Raw genomic sequence first — 19,902 nt, 5'->3', positions numbered from 1 at the left:
TCTTGATTGGAAGGATATTGTGCATCTATTTTATTCTAAATTCTATCCTCCAAGTGAAATTCACAAAGACCGAAACCGAATATATAATTTCTGGCCTCATGATGGAGAGAGTATTGCCCAAGCATGGGAGAGATTGAAGTCTTTAATGCTCAAATGCCCCAATCATGAGCTTCCAGTGTAATATCATTATTGATAATTTCTATGCAAGACTTTCTTTTCAAGATAAGACCTTGCTGGATGCTACTTGTTCTGGATCATTCACGCGCAACAAAGAAGAGTTTAAAAGGGACCTTCTTGATCGGATTAAGGAGAACGCTGAAGATTGGGAGAACGACAAAGGTAAAGAGTCAGGTATAAATTATGATTATGAATGCATTGAAACTTTTATGGATACCGATAAATTTCGAAATATGAGTGCTACTTATGGACTTGACTCTCAAGTTGCTGCAAATCTTTATAAAGCCTTTGCTTCTCATTTTGAATTGCCCAAAAAGAATTTTGATAAGTATCATGAACCTTTTAAAGAGGCTTGCATGAATAATGAAATTGTTGTTAATTATTGCAATAAGCATGCTCAAACTCCTAAGAATGCTATTTCCTATAAGCATGTTAATTTTTGTGGAATACATAAACCTTGTGGAATTAATCAAATCAAAGATGAATATTGTATCCATCATGCTAATGAAAAAACTAGAAAGTGGTTTAGGGTTCTAGATGATCTTGGTAAAAAAGTTTGTGCCCTCTATCCTTTTATTTGTGAAGTTTGCCATGAAGTGGGTCATTTTAATTTTCAATGCTCCTCCAATGATAATTTGAACCCAATGAGTGCTGCAAATTTATATTGTGATGATGAAATTACTCCTAATCAGCATGATGAACTTACTTTATTTTTGGGGTGTGAAGAACTGCTCGAGAAAAATCTCTTCGTTACATATGAGTGATCTTGATGTTGATGATGTCCTGCATGGGTGTTTTTCTTATTGCATTGATAATAGCCATACAAATACTTACATACAAAATATTTTAGAAGATGACACCTTGCCAAAATATGATAGGACCGATGTGTGTTTTCAACTAATTAATGAAAAGGAGGGATCCTCCCAAGTTTCTTCTATTGTTTCTGAAAGTAAATCAGGTTATGCGGACAAGCCACCCTTCAAGCCTCTTCCTCCTAAAAAAGGGACGAGGAGAAGGAAGAGAAGAAGAAGAAGAAGGAGAATAAAAAGAAAGAGGTAACGGCGTATCCCCGCGTGAATGAGATAACGCTAGGTAACCGTAAGTATGTTGCTCCTAATGATTATTGTGACAATGAATCTGAATACGATGATCTTCCTATGCCCTTTACATACATTAGCGATCATGATTTGAATGAGCACACTACTTTTGATATTACAAATCTCTGGGAAACTAATTCTGAAAATGATGATAATAATTGCCATAGTGTCAGTACTATCCATGCTTCCTCCCATAATATAGAAAGCTCTAAGCTTGGGGAAGAGGTGTTTGAAAATCCTTTAGCTACTGGTCATTATGTTCTTGATACATCTCCTTCTAATAACAATGATGGTGTGGACACAGATAAACCGACTGTGAAAGATAACTATTCTATTTCCTATGATGACACTGTGCCCCCGATCTCTGATGATTATTATAAAGAATGCTATGATATAGGTTCTAACTATCCTTATGAAACTTGTCATAGTCATGATTGGATTACTAAAAACAATTCCCTTAATATGCAATTTGTTTACCATGTTCAAATTCTTGATAATAATCTTACTCCAATTACTATCTATTATATTATTAAAACAACAACCAACCAACGGTAGAGATTAGGTAGATATATAATCAAGTAAAACACAGCGGCTAAGATTAACTTCGTGACGTACGTACGTCCGGCTGGTGTTGGTTGCAATATGGTGCTGGTGTCGGTTGCAATATGCACATAGGCAGCGGCAGTGTCCTTGGCCACCACGTTTGCTACCACCTAAGAAAATTCCCCACGCCTCCGCTATATATCCAAACAAACTCTGCTCTTTTAATGCAAATATTTTATCCAAACAAACGATATATCTAGCGGTGATATACTACAATCTCTACCTCAATCAAATAACTAACCATCGTATAAGGCCTCGCCTCCGCAGAGGACCCTGGGGATCAATGGGCGAGCGAACAGAGCTCTGTATCGGCTTTGCAGTCGAACGCAGCTGATGCCCCGCCGTACCTGTGAACCGAAAGGCCTCATCTCCGGAGCTGTCAGCTGGGTCGTCCGACGGGTTTCCGCCAGAGACTCTGTTCCTGGAGGCAACCGGGAAGAGGAGCAGGACCGACGAGGGGAGTGAGCACGGCAGCAGCGGTGGCAATACGGCGAGCACGGACGAGGGACTGCCGGAGCAAGCGCAAGCGGCACAACGTTTTGGCGAAGCGCGAGCGCGTAGAGACGAAGAAGCTCGAACTGGGATGGAGCGCCAGCGCTTGGATTTCGTGTGCGAGAGCTCTCAGTCCCACGACCCCGCCCTGCGAGTCTACCGCGACATCATCGCTCGATCGGGGGTCGACAAGGAAGAGTTCACCGTCTCTGCCGTGCTGGCCCGACTTGACCCAATCACATGGACGGCCCTGATCTTCGTGTTCGTGAAGAACGGCCGGGGTGTAAGGACTCATTGGAGTTCTACGCCGAGATGATAGTATGATACCGACCGGGTGCAGGCCCGAATATGGCACCTTCATCAGTCGATCTGCTTTTCGCGTGCAGACACATCAATCTAGACTACACCGTCGCACCTGGGCGGTGGACCTTCTAGACCTAGGGTGTGTTCGGTTTGGGGATGGGGTGGAACGGAATGGAACCGTTCCGCACCCAGAGCCCATTCCAGTGTTCGGTTGCAAATTGGGATGGAATGAAGTGGTTCCTCCAAATAGAATATTCCCTCTAGATCCGGAATGAAGTGGTTCCTCTGATTCGGCCGGACGAGGTGGAACGGGTGACTGTCACACGTTGATTAATTAAGTTTAGCAATAATTAACCAAGTTCAGCAATAATTAATCAAGTTTAGCACTACTTAATCAAGTTTAGCAAATAATTAATCGAGTTTAGAATAATTAATCGGGTGATTATCTCACCCATTCCATTCCATTCTCATCCCATTCCAAAACCGAATACAAGGATGGAACCGTTCCGTGACAAAAAATTTGTCCAAACTGAACACAGGGATGGAACGGTTCCGTGCCAGTGGAATGGAATGGTTCCATTCCATTTCACCCCATCCCCAAACCGAACACACCCCTAGCCAGGAGGCTCGATGACGCCACAGACCTGCTCAGCTGGAGCAGGACGGGGCTGGACGCCACGGTGTGTGTGGAAGCCTCTGCTCGGTGCGTGCTGGACGCGGAGGTTGTTGAGCATGCGGCCGAGATGGTATGGATGCTGGTGCCGACATATTCGAGTGCGAGGAGTTGCAGCGACTGCCACGATCAAGATGGTTGCCCATGTGTATTTGAGGAACATCATACCGAGGGACGCCAACTGCTTCTATCACCTGACGGATATCATCAGTGTAGGTATATACCACTGTGAGAGCCTTACCTTTTTTCCTGATAGATTCAAGATATCAAATATGTATTTCTGCTTTGAAGAGTGCTTTAAGTAGATTACGGGTTCTAATATCTGCTTTGAGGGATATCATTGGTGCACGAAATTTATTGTTTAAAAATACTATTCTGCTTTTACAATGCAGTATGGGACAGAACGCATATATATTGTCCACCTGACGGATATCATCAGTGTAGGTATATCACTGTGAGAGCCTTACCATTTTTCCTGATAGATTCAAGATAGCAAATATGTATTTCTGCTTTGAAGATTGCTTTGAGTAGATTACGGGTTCCAATATCTGCTTTGAGGGATATCATCGGTGAACGAAATTTATTGTGAACACTTCCCGGTTAAAAATACTATTCTGCTTTGACAATGCAGTATGGGACAGAGCGCATATATATTGTCATCGTGTATACTGCATTTTGTTAGCACTCTTAAATTTCTTTTGGTATATGAGTAGCAAAATTGAGAAAAAAGAAACACCATTGAACGAGCAAGTGTACAAATATATATATAGACCAGTTTGTTTTGACCAGGACTAATTACTGTCTACCTCAAGGTATTAGACAAGTTCCTATTGAGATATCAATCTGGTGTAAAGCAATGATGTCTAAAGTACAGGATGGAGTTTGAATGGATTGCGACCCAAAGGAACAAATACAGGTGTGACATTTGACAAGAGTATATAATCTGGCAAATACATGTATGGGGTTGATTATTTTCTTATCACACCGTGAACACAAAATGTGCAAGAATTCAAAGGACCAAGTGCCGGTGTTTATTAAGAAGAAGAAAAGAGACCGCTAGCAACAAACACAGCCTCAAGAACTCATCTGGGACAATCCAGAACCACACGACATCAGAGCAAGACACACTACAGGACGAAATAGCACAAACGGGATCTATGAGAAATTTTCAAACTGTACAATGCATGAAGCCGACAGAAACATATTATTTCTCCTCCAGCATTTGCATCTAGCCTTTCTCTGAATGCAAGCTTATGCAAGAGGATGTGGATGCCAGCAAAAAGTGGAAGAAAAAATGAAAGTTACCATCTCGCCGTGCACCGTGGAAATCTGACGGATCACGCGCAGCTGCACATGGCGAGAAAAATCTGGCATTCACCTGATACAAATTCCCTATATTAATAACACGGTTCAGAATAAGTCAGCATCTTCATGGATATATTATTTGCTTAGCTAATAGGGTTCTAGACATTATCTTGGGGGTTGGATGAATATTTTATTTTTAAACCTTAGTATACTGTAATTGTACTTAGGAACCTATGATAGATAAAATACACATTAGGTTGACAAACAAGCACATTTTCTATAGAAATAAGAAGCAAAACAAGTATGGAAATAGTTTTTCTTTGGAAATCTATTAAATCCATAGATTGACACAACTGTGAATTATATATATAATTAGTAGTTGGATTCACTTACTGAAATATTAATAAATATACAAGTTGATAAAAAAACACAAGCATAATTAGAATGATAAAGCAACGAAGGGAGTGTGAGATAAATGTTTAAGCAAAAAAATCAATATACACAATAGTTTTGCTAACTTGAATGAGCAAGTAATAACTCATAATCAACATGCTTCGAGGAAGAAAACCGAAGGACTAAAATATTTTTCGCCTTCAAGCTATCTTAGATCTAATTTTCCATGAACAACTGCTCAAATATTTAAACCAATGGACTACAATATCTTTACATGATGTGTAATTAGTAATAACGAACTAAATAAAATAAACTATTGGGTGCATGAATATATAGCTGCAAGAGAAACAATTCCACGCATAACGATTTTTGGAAACTAGCCGCGCAAATGCGCGGGTCGCCCAGCTAGTTAATGAGAATAACTCTTCTTATGCCAAATTTAATGATACTTCTATGCATATGAACCATGATAAGAATGTTTTATGTGACAGTTATATTGTTGAGTTTGCTCATGATGCTACTGAAAGTTATTATGAGAGAGGAAAATATGGTTGTAGAAATTTTCATGTTACTAAAATGCCTCTCTATGTGCTGAAATTTTTGAAGCTACACTTGTTTTATCTTCCTATGCTTGTCACTTTGCTCTTCATGAACTTGTTTATTTACAAGATTCCTATGCATAGGAAGCATGTTAGACTTAAGTTTGTTTTGAATTTGCCTCTTGATGCTCTCTTTTGCTTCAACTACTATTTCTTGCGAGTGCATCATTAAAACTGCTGAGCCCATCTTAATAGCTATAAAGAAAGAACTTCTTGGGAGATAACCCATGTGTTTATTTTGCTACAGTATTTTGTTTTATATTTGTTTCTTGGAAGTTGTTTACTACTGTAGCAACCTCTCCTTATCTTAGTTTTATGTTTTGTTGAGCCAAGTAAAGTCTTTGATAGTAAAGTAAATACTAGATTTGGATTACTGCGCAGTTCCAGATTTCTTTGCTGTCACGAATCTGGGTCTAATTCTCTGTAGGTAACTCAGAAAATTATGCCAATTTACGTGAGTGATCCTCAGATATGTACGCAACTTTCATTAAATTTGGGCATGTTCATTTGAGCAAGTCTGGTGCCCTTTTAAAATTCGTCTTTACGGACTGTTCTGTTTTGACAGATTCTGCCTTTTATTTCGCATTGCTTCTTTCGCTGTGTTGGGTGGATTTCTTTGTTCCATTACCTTCCAGTAGCTTTGAGCAATGTCCAGAAGTGTTAAGAATCATTGTGTCACCTCTGAACATGTGAGTTTTTGATTATGCACTAACCCTCTAATGAGTTTGTTTCGAGTTTGGTGTGGAGGAAGTTTTCAAGTGTCAAGAGAGGAGGATGATATACTATGATCAAGGAGAGTGAAAGCTCTAAGCTTGGGGATGCCCCGGTGGTTCACCCCTGCATATTCTAAGAAGACTCAAGCGTCTAAGCTTGGGGATGCCCAAGGCATCCCCTTCTTCATCGACAACATTATCGAGTTCCTCCCCGAAACTATATTTTTATTCCGTCACATCTTATGCACTTTGCTTGGAGCGTCGGTTTGTTTTTGTTTTTTGTTTTGTTTGAATAAAATGGATCCTAGCATTCACTTTGTGGGAGAGAGACACGCTCCGCTGTAGCATATGGACAAGTATGTCCTTAGGCTCTACTCATAGTATTCATGGCGAAGTTTCTTCTTCGTTAAATTGTTATATGGTTGGAATTGGAAAATACTACATGTAGTAATTCTAAAAATGTCTTGGATAATGTGATACTTGGAAATTGTTGTGCTCATGTTTAAGCTCTTGCATCATATACTTTGCACCCATTAATGAAGAAATACTTAGAGCTTGCTAATTTGGTTTGCATATTTGGTTTCTCTAGAGTCTAGATAATATCTAGTATTGAGTTTTGAACAACAAGGAAGACGGTGTAGAGTCTTATAATGCTTACAATATGTCTTTTATGTGAGTTTTGCTGCACTGTTCATCCTTGTGTTTGTTTCAAATAACCTTGCTAGCCCAAACCTTGTATCGAGAGGGAATACTTCTCATGCATCCAAAATCCTTGAGCCAACCACTATGCCATTTGTGTCCACCATACCTACCTACTACATGGTATTTCTCCGCCATTCCAAAGTAAATTGCTTGAGTGCTACCTTTAAATAATTCAAAATTTATCACCTCTTATTTGTGTCAATATATGTTTTATAGCTCATGAGGAAGTATGTGGTGTTTTATCTTTTGATCTTGTCATTTACTTCTGACAGACTTTCACAATGGACTAGTGGCTTCATCCGCTTATCCAATAATTTTGCAAAAAGAGCTGGCAATGGGGTTCCCAGCCCCGATTAATTAACTTGCATTAATGATTCTCTTCACATGTTTTGCTCGATTCATCAGTAAGCAACTTAATTTTGCAAATAGACACTCCTTCATGGTATGTGATTGTTGGAAGGCACCCGAGGATTCGGTTAGCCATGGCTTGTGTAAGCAAAAGGTTGGGAGGAGTGTCATCCATAAATAAAGAAAAACTAAACTAAAGTACATGTGTAAACAAAAGAGAAGAGGGATGATCTACCTTGCTCGGTAGAGATAACGTCCTTCATGGGAGCCGCTCTTGAAAGTCCGGTTGATGAGGTAGTTAGAGTGCCCACTACCATTCGTTGACAACAACAAACACCTCTCAAAATTTTACTTTTATGCTCTCTTTATGTTTTCAAAACCAAAGCTCTAGCACAAATATAGCAATCGATGCTTTCCTCTTTGAAGGACCATTCTTTTTACTTTTATAATGAGTCAGTTCACCTATCTCTCTCCACCTCAAGAAGCAAACACTTGTGTGAACTGTGCATTGATTCCTACATATTTGCATATTGCACTTGTTATATTACTCTATGTTGACAATTATCCATGAGATATACATGTTACAAGTTGAAAGCAACCGCTGAAACTTAATCTTCCTTTGTGTTGCTTCAATACCTTTACTTTGATTTATTGCTTTATGAGTTAACTCTTATGCAAGACTTATTGATGCTTGTCTTGAAGTACTATTCATGAAAAGTCTTTGCTTTATGATTCACTTGTTTACTCATGTCATTACCATTGTTTTGATCGCTGCATTCACTACATATGTTTACAAATAGTATGATCAAGGTTATGATGGCATATCACTTCAGAAATTATCTTTGTTATCGTTTTACTCGCTCGGGACGAGCAGAACTAAGCTTGGGGATGCTTGATACGTCTCCGACGTATCGATAATTTCTTATGTTCTATGCCATATTATTGATGATACCTACATGTTTTATGCACACTTTATGTCATATTCGTGCATTTTCTCGGAACTAACCTATTAACAAGATGCCGAAGTGCCGCTTGTCTGTTTTCTGCTGTTTTTGGTTTCAGTAAATCCTAGTAACGAAATATTCTCGGAATCGGACGAAATCAAGACCCAGGTTCCTATTTTCACCGGAAGCATCCGTAACACCCGGGAAGGACCGGAGGGGGGGCACCGGGCCCCCGGACCATAGGCCGGCGCGGCCCAGGCCCCGGCCGCGCCGCCATATGGTGTGGCCACCCCTTCGACCCTCCTGCGCCGCCTCTTCGCCTATATAAAGCCTCCGTCGCGAAAACCCCGATGCGAAGAACCACGATACGGAAAACCTTCCGCAGCCGCCGCCATCGCGAAGCCAAGATCCGGTGGACAGGAGTCTCTGTTCCGGCACCCTGCCGGAGCGGGGAAGTGCCCCGGAAGGCTTCTCCATCGACACCGCTGCCATCTCCACCGCCATCTTCATCACCGCTGCTCGCTCCCATGAGGAGGGAGTAGTTCTCCATCGAGGCTCGGGGCTGTACCGGTAGCTATGTGGTTCATCTCTCTCCTATGTGCTTCAATACAATAATCTCATGAGCTGCCTTACATGATTGAGATTCATATGATGATGCTTGTAATCTAGATGTCATTATGCTAGTCAAGTGAGTTTTACTTATGTGATCTCCGGAGACTCCTTGTCCCACGTGTGTAAAGGTGACAGTGTGTGCACCGTGTGGGTCTCTTAGGCTATATTTCACAGAATACTTATTCACTCGTTGAATGGCATAGTGAGGTGCTTATTTATATCTCTTTATGATTGCAATGTGTTTGTATCACAATTTATCTATGTGCTACTCTAGCAATGTTATTAAAGTAGTTTTATTCCTCCCGCACGTGTGCAAAGGTGACAGTGTGTGCACCGTGTTAGTACTTGGTTTATGCTATGATCATGATCTCTTGTAGATTGCGAAGTTAACTATTGCTATGATAATATTGATGTGATCTATTCCTCCTACATATGCATGAAGGTGACAAGTGTGCATGCTATGCTAGTACTTGGTTTAGTCTTTTGATCTATCATACACTAAAGGTTACTAAAATATGAGCATTATTGTGGAGCTTGTTAACTCCGGCATTGAGGGTTCGTGTAATCCTACGCAATGTGTTCATCATCCAACAAAAGTGTAGAGTATGCATTTATCTATTCTCGTTATGTGATCAATGTTGAGAGTGTCCACTAGTGAAAGTGTAATCCCTAGGCCTTGTTCCTAAATATCGCTATCGCTACTTGTTTACTGTTTCTTACGTTACTCGCTGCGTTACTACCGCTGCGTTACTACTCGCTTGTTTACTCGTCCCGGGCAAAGCACTTTTCCGGTGCCGTTGCTACTTCTTATTTATACCACCTGTATTTCACTATCTCTTCGCGAACTAGTGCACCTATTAGGTGTGTTGGGGACACAAGAGACTTCTTGCTTTGTGGTTGCGGGGTTGCATGAGAGGGATATCTTTGACCTCTTCCTCCCTGAGATCGATAAACCTTGGGTGATCCACTTAAGGGAAACTTGCTGCTGTTCTACAAACCTCTGCTCTTGGAGGCCCAACACTGTCTACAAGAATAGAAGCTCCCGTAGACATCACGCGACAACAGGGGTCGGCATGATGCTAGGGAGGCTGGCACCGTCTTGGCATTAAGGACTCGTTCACGTACTGGACGGCGAGAGAAGAAAAGTGGTGCTGCGCCGGAGAGGCATGTCGGCGTTGTTGTCTCGTCAAGGACTCGTTCACGGAACGGCGGCCATGGAAAGGGGGGCTCGTCTACAAAGTATATTGCGGCGTATAGGTGACCAAACATTCTAATCATCGGCACTAAAATGGAAGAAAGAGCCAAGTGGTATCTCAACTAGATATCATATGCCTCATACTTTGTTGGTCGAAACAAATATTAACATCCAGGGATGGAGTAAGTGAGGCCGGGTAGGATGCACAAGTTGATATTTGTGCCATCACACCAAGCCTCACTTGCTCCACCCCCGAGTGTACGAGAGATCGACCAACCATCTAATCATCGGCAAGTACAAAAACACCAACAAACCAAGCAACCATGGTGACATAAGTCAAGATGCTCAAACACACATAGCATGCATGGAGCAGATGCTCCAAAGGGATTATTCATCACTTGGTATATAGACCAAGTGATGCTGGCAAAAGAGAGGCCAATCAAGAACCCAGTAAATCCAAGTAAGTGATAGATATACCTAAACAAGCAACAACACATAGCATATCCCAACTAACCAGATGAGACAAGTCTTGGTAGCCAACTGAATCACCTAGCACCACCTAGCCTTTTAAAACCATCAGAAACAGTCCTTTTTCTTCAAAGGATACCACAGGTGGCATTCATTTACATGATCCCCTACTGTGGATATCTCTATTTTCATCAAAGCCAACAAGAAATAGAAATTTATCATTACTCAGCTTGAGTTCAAAACAAAGCTCAGGGTACCATAAGGGATTATTCATCACTTGGTAGTAACCAAGTGATGCTGGCAAGAGAGAGGCCAAGCCTGAGCTAGTCAATCCAGTGAGATGGATATGCATAAGTAAGCAAGAACACATAGCCTATCCAAGTTAACCAGATAAAACCAACCTTGACAGCCAACTTAATAACCTAGCATCACCTAGTCTTTTAAACCATCAGAAACCAAGTGAAGCCTGGTACAAATGGCAAGGACCAAGAATTTGACCAACTCAAGTCACCATGGTTATGCCAACCAATTGAATAGTAGCATCTTCCAAATGGAACTAGGAAGGAAACCATCCCGCATGATTTACCAAGCCAGCAGTTCATGACGGCAAAGGCCAATTCAACCACCAAACCATCCAAACCACCAAGCCTACACACTTATCATTACCCAACAGGATTCAAAATGAAGCTAGGGTCCCCAACAATAGTTGGCATCCATCTAGCTTAAGTAAATACAGTAATAGAATCATTACCGCAAAGTAGTTCATCTCAATTATCTACATTAACAAGATAAATTTTCACGGATAAATGAATTAGTCAACTCGCTAGGCAACGAGGATGCTTGGCAAGCATCATGCATCCATTCATATGCTTTTCAAAGCATAAGCAACCACCAGTACATGGTGAGAAGCTATACAAATCAAGCAACAACACAGTATATCAAGCAACATGCATAGATAGAGAAAGTAGTAAGTAATTATCAAGCAATTTGTGATCAAATGATCACCAGAGCTTGCAAACACAAGCCATAGGGGCAGTGGAGGAGGAATTAAGAGGGAGAGGAGGGGAGGGTGATGACCCACAAGTATAGGGGGTGTATCGTAGTATCTTCGATAAGTAAGAATGTCGATCCCAACGAGGAGCAGAAGGTGTTGACAAGCAGTTTCGATGAAGGTTTCACTGTAAATGCTCACGGACAAGTATTCGGGGGTTTTGATGTAACGGATGAAATAAGTACGAGTAAGTAAAATGCGAGAGAAATAATTGCAGCGAGTGGCCCAATCCTTTTAGCACAAAGGACAAGCCGGTTTGTTTACTTATAATGACCAAACATTCTCGAGGACACACGGGATTTTAGTCTAGTGCTTTCGCTACATACGGCTAAATAATCTTCATTGTTATGATAAGTGTTGTGTGGGTGAACCTGTGCTAATGTACCGCCCTTCCTAGGACTAATACATACTTGTGATTATACCCCTTGCAAGCATCCGCAACTACAAGAAAGTAATTAAGATAAATCTAACCACAGCCTTAGACTCGAGATCCCGCGATCCCTCCCGCATCGATATACCAACGGGGTTTAGGTTTCGTCACTCCGGCAACCCCGCAATTAGCAAACGAGTACAAGATGCATTCCCCTAGGCCCATAAATGGTGAAGTGTCGTGTAGTCGACGTTCACACGACACCACTAGAAGAATAACACCACAACTTAAATATCATAACATTGAATATTACTCAACCATAGTTCACTACTAACATTTAGACTTCACCCATGTCCTCAAGAACTAAACGAACTACTCACGAGACATCATATGGAACATGATCAGAGGTGATATGATGATGAATAACAATCTGAACATAAACTTGGTTCAATGGTTTCACTCAATAGCATCAACAACAAGTATGAATAGATACTGGGAGAGTTTCCCCTATCAAACAATCAAGATCAAACCCAAATTGCTACGGCGGTGACGAGGTGCTGCGGAGGAGATGGCGGTGATGATGGTGGAGATGATGATGATGGTGATGGAGATGATGTCCAGCTCGATGACGGTGACGATGGCGTCGATTTCCCCTCCCGGAGGGAATTTCCCCGGCAGATTCCTGCCCGCCGGAGAGCTCTTTTCTCTCCGGTGTTCTCCGCCCCGCGAGGCGGCTGTAACCCTTCGTGAGGATTCCTCTCGTGGCTTAGGTCTTCGGGACGAAGGGTTTGGCGAAGAAAAGGAGGCGAAAGGGGTCGTGGGCCCCTCACACCACATGGCGGCGCGGCCGGGGCCTGGGCCGCGCCGCCCTAGGGTGTGGGCCCACCCCGGCTCCTCCTGGCTCCTCCTTCGGCTTCCTTCGTCATCTTGAAAAATAGGATTTTTGGTATAATTTCCTTCCACAGATTGATCTTCCGAAATATTGCGTTCTGACGGTGCTTTTTCCAGCAGAATCCTGGCTCCGGTGTTCGATCCTCCAATAATGATGAAACATGCAAAATAGATGAAATAACATAAGTATTGTGTCCCAATATGAAATATATCTATGAATAACAGCAAATTATGATATAAAATAGTGATGCAATTTGGACGTATCAACTCCCCCCGAGCTTAGACTTCGCTTGTCCCCAAGCGAAACTGAACTCTGTAAACAGGTCCACATGTTTATGGAGTGAAGAGTCGATAAATAAAATACGGACAAGAAGCATCATATTCATTCACACAAGACATTATAGTAAACAACTTCCTCATATAACTCAACTTGAAACAAGTATAAGGTAATCACAAATAAAGGTGCATAAGGAATCATAATTGGTGATGGCAAACTTCGTTCTTGGTCAGAGAACAATTAATAGATCATATTTATCTTATTGAGCAGCGCTCTCATGTTAAAGTTTATAATGCACAACTTGCATACTCAATCATAATGGTCTCTTCATAATCATTGATAACTTGCAAAGCTATATTCATTCGAGATAAAACTTGTACTAAACAAGGAAGAATAAAAGACATGATGTAGCAAATCACAATATAATGGTTTGATCACAACTACTCAAATGCTTGCTTGAGATGGAGAGAAATAGGTTTACCGACTCAACATAAAGTAAAAGACAGGCCCTTCGCGAGAGGAAGCGGGGATTAAATCATGTGCTAGAGCTCTTTCAGTTTTGAAATCATATAGAGATAATAAAAGTAACATTTTGAGAGGTGTTTATTGTTGTCAACGACCGGTAGCGGGTACTCTAACCCCCTTGCCGGACAACCTCCTAAGAGCGGCTCCCATAATATTTTCCTTTTGTGTGGCACTCCTTCCAACCTTTCTTTCACAAACCATGGCTAACCGAATCCTCGGGTGCCTGCCAACAATCTCATACCATGAAGGAGTGCCTTTTTATTTTAGTTTTATTATGATGATGACACTCCCCCCAACCTTTGCTTACACAAGCCATGGCTAACCGAATCCTTCGGGTGCCGTCCATCAATCACATACCATGGAGGAGTGTCTATTTAGTTTAATTAATTTGGGACTCGGGAATCCCATTGCCGACTCTTTTTGCAAAATTATTGGATAAGCGGATGAAGCCACTAGTCCATTGGTGGAAATTGCCCAACAAGATTGAAAGATAAAACACCACATACTTCCTCATGAGCTATGAAACATTGACACAAATAAGAGATACTAAGTTTTGAATTGTTTAAAGGTAGCACATGAAGTATTTACTTGGAATGGCGAGAAAATACCATGTAATAGGTAGGTATGGTGGACACAAATAACATAGGTTTGGTTGAAGGTTTGGATGCACGAGAAGTATTCCCTCTCAGTACAGGTCTTTGGCTAGCAAGGTTAATTAGCAAGCATAAGAGTCGAGGGAAACAAACAAATATACATATGATAGAAACAATCATGCATCTTCCTTGTAAGCACAAACAATTTTAACTTTAGAATAATGAGCTATGAGCTAACAAGAAAGACAATGAAACATCTACATGTATTTCTCTTTTCTATTTAAACCTCAAAGTGTTTTTGCTATTGACCAATGCTAAGTTTGCCAAAACCAAATAGATTTATTCAATGCTCCCAAAGTGATACCAATACTAACAACAAGATGAATCATAGAGATTGCAAACTAAAATAAGATGTGCAATATGTAAATGATAAGACTTCTCATTAATATTCCATATCGATAACTCACACCAAGGGATACATAGACAACTAAAGGAGAGATACTTCCAAACGCAACCCATCTTATACGATAACTTCCCTATTCATGATATGACACTACTTGACAATAAAAGTAAAAGGTAGTGATAATGTGATACCGCGGCACTCCCCAAGCTTGGAACAAACCAAGGGGATGCCAATACCGATGATGAATTACTCCCGAGGAGATGGTGGTGATGAATTCCCGTCATCAGACTTCCAAGGAAGAGGCTCTCCATCAAGAAACGACATCTTGGTCTCGGGAATCCTGAAACTGGCAGCACGGCTTATATATTTAAACCTATTTTCATACTCACAGTTTTGATTCTGAACGTCATAGAGTTGTGCTTGGAGCTTGTTGGTGGTGTCGTGAAGTGAGAGGATGTCGCTCCAAAGCTTTCCAGTTTCCTTCTCATGTTCAGCAATGAGTTCGGACACAATCTTGTGGAAGATATCCACCTCACGCTCAGCCATCTTCTTGTACTTGAAAACCTCTTGTTCTAGCTTCTCCATCCTGTCTTCCGGGCTTCCTTCTCCTTTAGGACCCTGGACATCCTTGACCTCGCAGTTCTCCTTCAACGAGCAAGCAACTCCTTGGGGTGCATCTTCAGCTCCTCCATGTACAAGTTGCCAACATCCTTGCTCGGAGTTGTCCTTCGGAGCTTCCGACAAAGACATGGTGGCTCTAGATCCGAAGCAAATCTCGGCAGAAACAACTCGAAACAAAACACGTCGAAAACACGATATACGGACCTCCAGGGGTCCGGGGGATTATATAGCAAAAATTTTCTCGACAAAAGGAAAGTATCAGATCGAACCAGAGTCGGAAAGGGGCGACGGGGCGGCCAGACCATAGGTCGGCGCGGGCCCTGCATAGGCCGCGCCGGCCTATGGTGCCACGCCCTCGTGCGTCCTTTCCACTCCGTTTCGAACTCGTAATTTCTCATATTTTCCAAAAACAGCGAAAATATTGTTCGGAAAGTAAATCGCGAACTTTTCATTACCGATGCATCGTTACCTATTCAAAGTCGAGTTACGGCGGATCGTCAATTTGTCCTTTGATGAAAGCTTCCGGTGTTTCCACTTGAATAATATCAACATCAACATTATAAGAATCACCCGAGATATAATGCTTGAGTCTTTGCCCATTCACCACTTGCGTAGCATTGCCTTGGAGAGAGCTAATCTTGATTGCTCCTGAGCGATACACCTCCTCGACAACATATGGTCCTTCCCATTTCGAGAGTAATTTCCATGCAAAGAATCTGAGACGAGACCGATACAATAGGACTTTATCCCCAATATTAAACTCTCTTTTGATGATCCTCCTATCATGCCATTTTTTAACTTTTTCTTTAAAGAGTTTAGCATTTTCATAAGATTCACTTCTCCATTCATCTAGAGAACTTAATTGTAGCAACCTCTTATCACCGGCAAGTTTAGGATCTTTATTTAATTCTCTAACAGCCCTATAAGCTTTGTGTTCTAGCTCTAAAGGTAAATGACAAGCTTTTCCGTAAACCATTTTATAAGGTGACATTCCCATGGGGTTTTTATAAGCAGTTCTATAAGCCCATAGTGCATCTTTCAATTTACTAGCCCAATTTTTCCTAGATTTATTAACGAGTTTTTCCCAAAATAGATTTAATTTCTCTATTTGATAATTCTACCTGACCACTAGTTTGAGGATGATAAGCGGAAGCAATTCTATGATTAATTCCATACTTAGCAAGAGTTTTTCTAAAACCTCCATGAATAAAATGAGAACCTCCATCAGTCATAATATATCTAGGCACTCCAAATCTAGGGAAAATAATATCTAAAAGCATTTTTAAAGAGGTCTCACCATCAGCACTTTTTGTAGGTATGGCTTCCACCCATTTAGTAACATAATCAACAGCAACAAGTATATGAGTGTTACCTTTTGAAGAGGGAAAAGGTCCCATGAAGTCAAATCCCCAACAATCAAACGGTTCAATAACAAGAGTATAATTCATAGGCATTTCATTGCGTCTGGAGATATTACCAACCCTTTGGCATTCATCACAAGATAAAATAAACTTTCTCGCATCCTTGAAGAGAGTTGGCCAATAAAAACCTGATTGTAGAACTTTTTGCGCGGTTCTATCTCCGGCGTGATGTCCTCCATAAGCACTCGCCATGACATTTACTCAATATCTCTTGTTGTTCATATTCGGGAACACATCTTCGCATAATACCATCCACTCCTTCTTTATATAAGTGTGGGTCATCCCAGAAATAATGCCTCAAATCATAAAAGAATTTCCTCCTTTGCTGAGCTGAAAAGGTTGGAGGCAAGTACTTGGAAACAATAAAGTTAGCATAATCGAGCATACCAAGGACTGTCTCGCGAGCTCACCTTTATCACAGCCAATTGTTCATTTGGAAAACTATCATTAACAGGAACAGGATCATAAGCAATATTTTCCAATCTAGACAAATTATCAAGCAACCGGATTATCAAGCACCTTTCCTATCTACAATATGTAAATCAAATTCTTGCAAAAGAAGTACCCATCTAATAAGCCTCGGCTTAGCATCTTTCTTTGTCATTAGGTATCTAATTGCAGCATGATCAGTATGAATAGTGACTTTTGAATCAACAATATAAGATCTAAATTTATCACAAGCAAAAACTACAGCTAACAATTCTTTTTCAGTTGTAGCATAATTTCTTTGAGCAGCATCAAGAGTTTTACTAGCATAATGAATAACATTCAGTTTTTTATCTACTCGCTGTCCAAGAACAGCGCCTACAGCAAAATCACTAGCATCACACATAATTTCAAATGGTAAATTCCAATCGGGAGGTTCAACTATAGGAGCAGCTTGTTAAGGCTTTCTTAAGAGTTTCAAAAGCTTCCTTACAATCATCATCAAAAACAAATGGTACATCTTTTTGAAGAAGATTAGTAAGAGGCTTTGAAATCTTGGAGAAATCTTTAATAAACCTCCTATAAAACCCAACATGACCAAGAACACTACGAATACCTTTAACATCCCTCGGATAGGGCATCTTCTCAATTGCTTCAACTTTAGCTCTATCAACTTCAATACCTCTCTCGAAATTTTATGTCCCAATACAATTCCTTCATTAACCATAAAGTGGCATTTCTCCCAATTAAGAACAAGGTTAGTTTCTTCACATCTCTGCAAAACTTTATCAAGGTTTCGCAAGCAACTATCAAAAGAATTCCCATAAACGGAAAAATCATCCATGAATACCTCTACAATACTTTCACAAAAACCATGAAAAATAGCAGACATGCATCTTTGAAAAGTAGCAGGAGCATTACATAAACCAAAAGGCATACGTCTATAAGCATAAGTTCCATAGGGACAAGTAAAGGTGGTTTTCTCTTGATCTTTAGCTTTAACGACAATTTGTGAAAATCCGAATAACCATCAAGAAAGCAAAAATGAGTATTTTTAGACAATCTTTCTAGCATTTGATCAATAAATGGTAAAGGGTAATGATCTTTCTTAGTAACTTTATTAACTTTTCGAAAATCAATGCACATTCTATACCCTACAACCACTCTTTGAGGAATGAGCTCATCATTATCATTAGGCACAACAATCATACCTCCTTTCTTGGGAACGCAATGTACAGGACTAACCCATCTACTATCAGCAATAGGATATATAATACCAGCTTCAAGAAGTCGTAATACCTCATTCCTTACCACTTCCTTCATCTTCGGAATTAGACGACGCCGAGGTTCAACAACAGGCTTTGCATCATCTTCCATATTAATAGCATGTTGGCAAATAGATGGAGAAATCCCCTTCAAATCATCAAGAGTGTAGCCAATAGCTCCTCGGTGTTTCTTCAATATTTGCAATAATCTTTCTTCTTCAAACTCTGTAAGCTTAGAACTAATAATAACAGGATATATTTTCTTATCATCAATATGAGCATATTTAAGATTATCGGGTAAAGGCTTTAAATCAAAAACGAGGATCTTCCTTAGGTGGCGGTGTTGTACCCAAATCTTCCACCGGTAAATCATGCTTGAGAATAGGTTGGCGAAGAAAAATTTCCTCAAGTTCATCTCTTTATTTCCTAAAAATTTCACTCTCGCTATCCTCCAAATGTTGCTGCAAAGGATTGTTAGGAACAAGAACAATAGATGCACACTGCTCCATTTTAAAATCATTACTAGGCAAATCAGCTTTATAAGGAGTTTTAGTAAATTTAGAGAAGTTAAACTCATAAGATTCACCAGCAAATTTAGTCAAAATTTTCTCTTTCTTGCAATCTATAATATCTCCACAAGTATTTAGAAAAGGTCTACCAAAAATAATAGGACAATAATCACTAGCAGCAGAACCAAGTACCAAAAAGTCAGCAGGATATTTAATCTTACCACATAGAACTTCCACATCTCGAACAATACCAATTGGAGAAATAGTTTCTCTATTAGCCAGCTGAATAACCACATCAATATCTTCAAGTTCACAAGAATCAATTTCGTGCATAATCTCCGTGTAAAGCTCATACGGAATAGCACTAACACTTGCACCAATATCACATAATCCATAATAGCAATGATCACCAATTTTAACGAGATAGCATAGGAACACTAGCTTGTTTGGGTTTATTAGGATGTGAAACAATATTAGAAGCATCTTCACGAGAAAATAATATGGCCATCCTCCACATTTTCAGATCACAAGATCTTTAACAATTGCAACAACGGAGTTCAATTTTTATTTGTTCTTCAGGTTCTCTAGGTTTCTTTTCACTTTTATGAACCGCACTATTTATAACAGAGTACTCTTTCATTTTAGCAGGGAAAGGAGTTTTTTCAATATAAGCTTCAGGAATAACATGATCGGCAGTTTCAATTACAACACACTTATTAATAGATGAATCAATTTTATCTTTGTATGGTTCATGATACTTATCAAAATTCTTCTTAGGCAATTCATAATGAGAGGCAAAAGCTTTATAAAGATTTACGACAACTTGGGAATCAAGACCATATGTAGCACTCATATTACGAAATAAATCAGTATCCATAAAAGCTTCAATGCATTTATAATCATAAATTATACCCGATTCTCTATCC

General features: G+C 40.2%; 1 protein-coding gene across 1 annotated transcript in view; it reads left to right on the top strand.

Moving 5' to 3' along the window:
* Positions 1–2,460: 2,460 nt before the first annotated feature.
* Positions 2,461–19,902, top strand: part of LOC124656130 — a 67,406-nt gene continuing 49,964 nt past the window's right edge. Inside the window, exons 1-4 of the mRNA XM_047194933.1 lie at positions 2,461–2,652; positions 2,756–2,811; positions 3,295–3,418; positions 3,738–3,789. Coding sequence (XP_047050889.1) covers positions 2,461–2,652; positions 2,756–2,811; positions 3,295–3,418; positions 3,738–3,789 — 424 coding nt within the window. The remainder of the gene's footprint in view (positions 2,653–2,755; positions 2,812–3,294; positions 3,419–3,737; positions 3,790–19,902) is intronic.

The sequence above is a fragment of the Lolium rigidum genome, chromosome 5, assembly GCF_022539505.1.
Source record: "Lolium rigidum isolate FL_2022 chromosome 5, APGP_CSIRO_Lrig_0.1, whole genome shotgun sequence".
Classification (NCBI taxonomy): domain Eukaryota; kingdom Viridiplantae; phylum Streptophyta; class Magnoliopsida; order Poales; family Poaceae; genus Lolium; species Lolium rigidum.
This window is presented reverse-complemented; position numbering and strand designations above follow the sequence as displayed.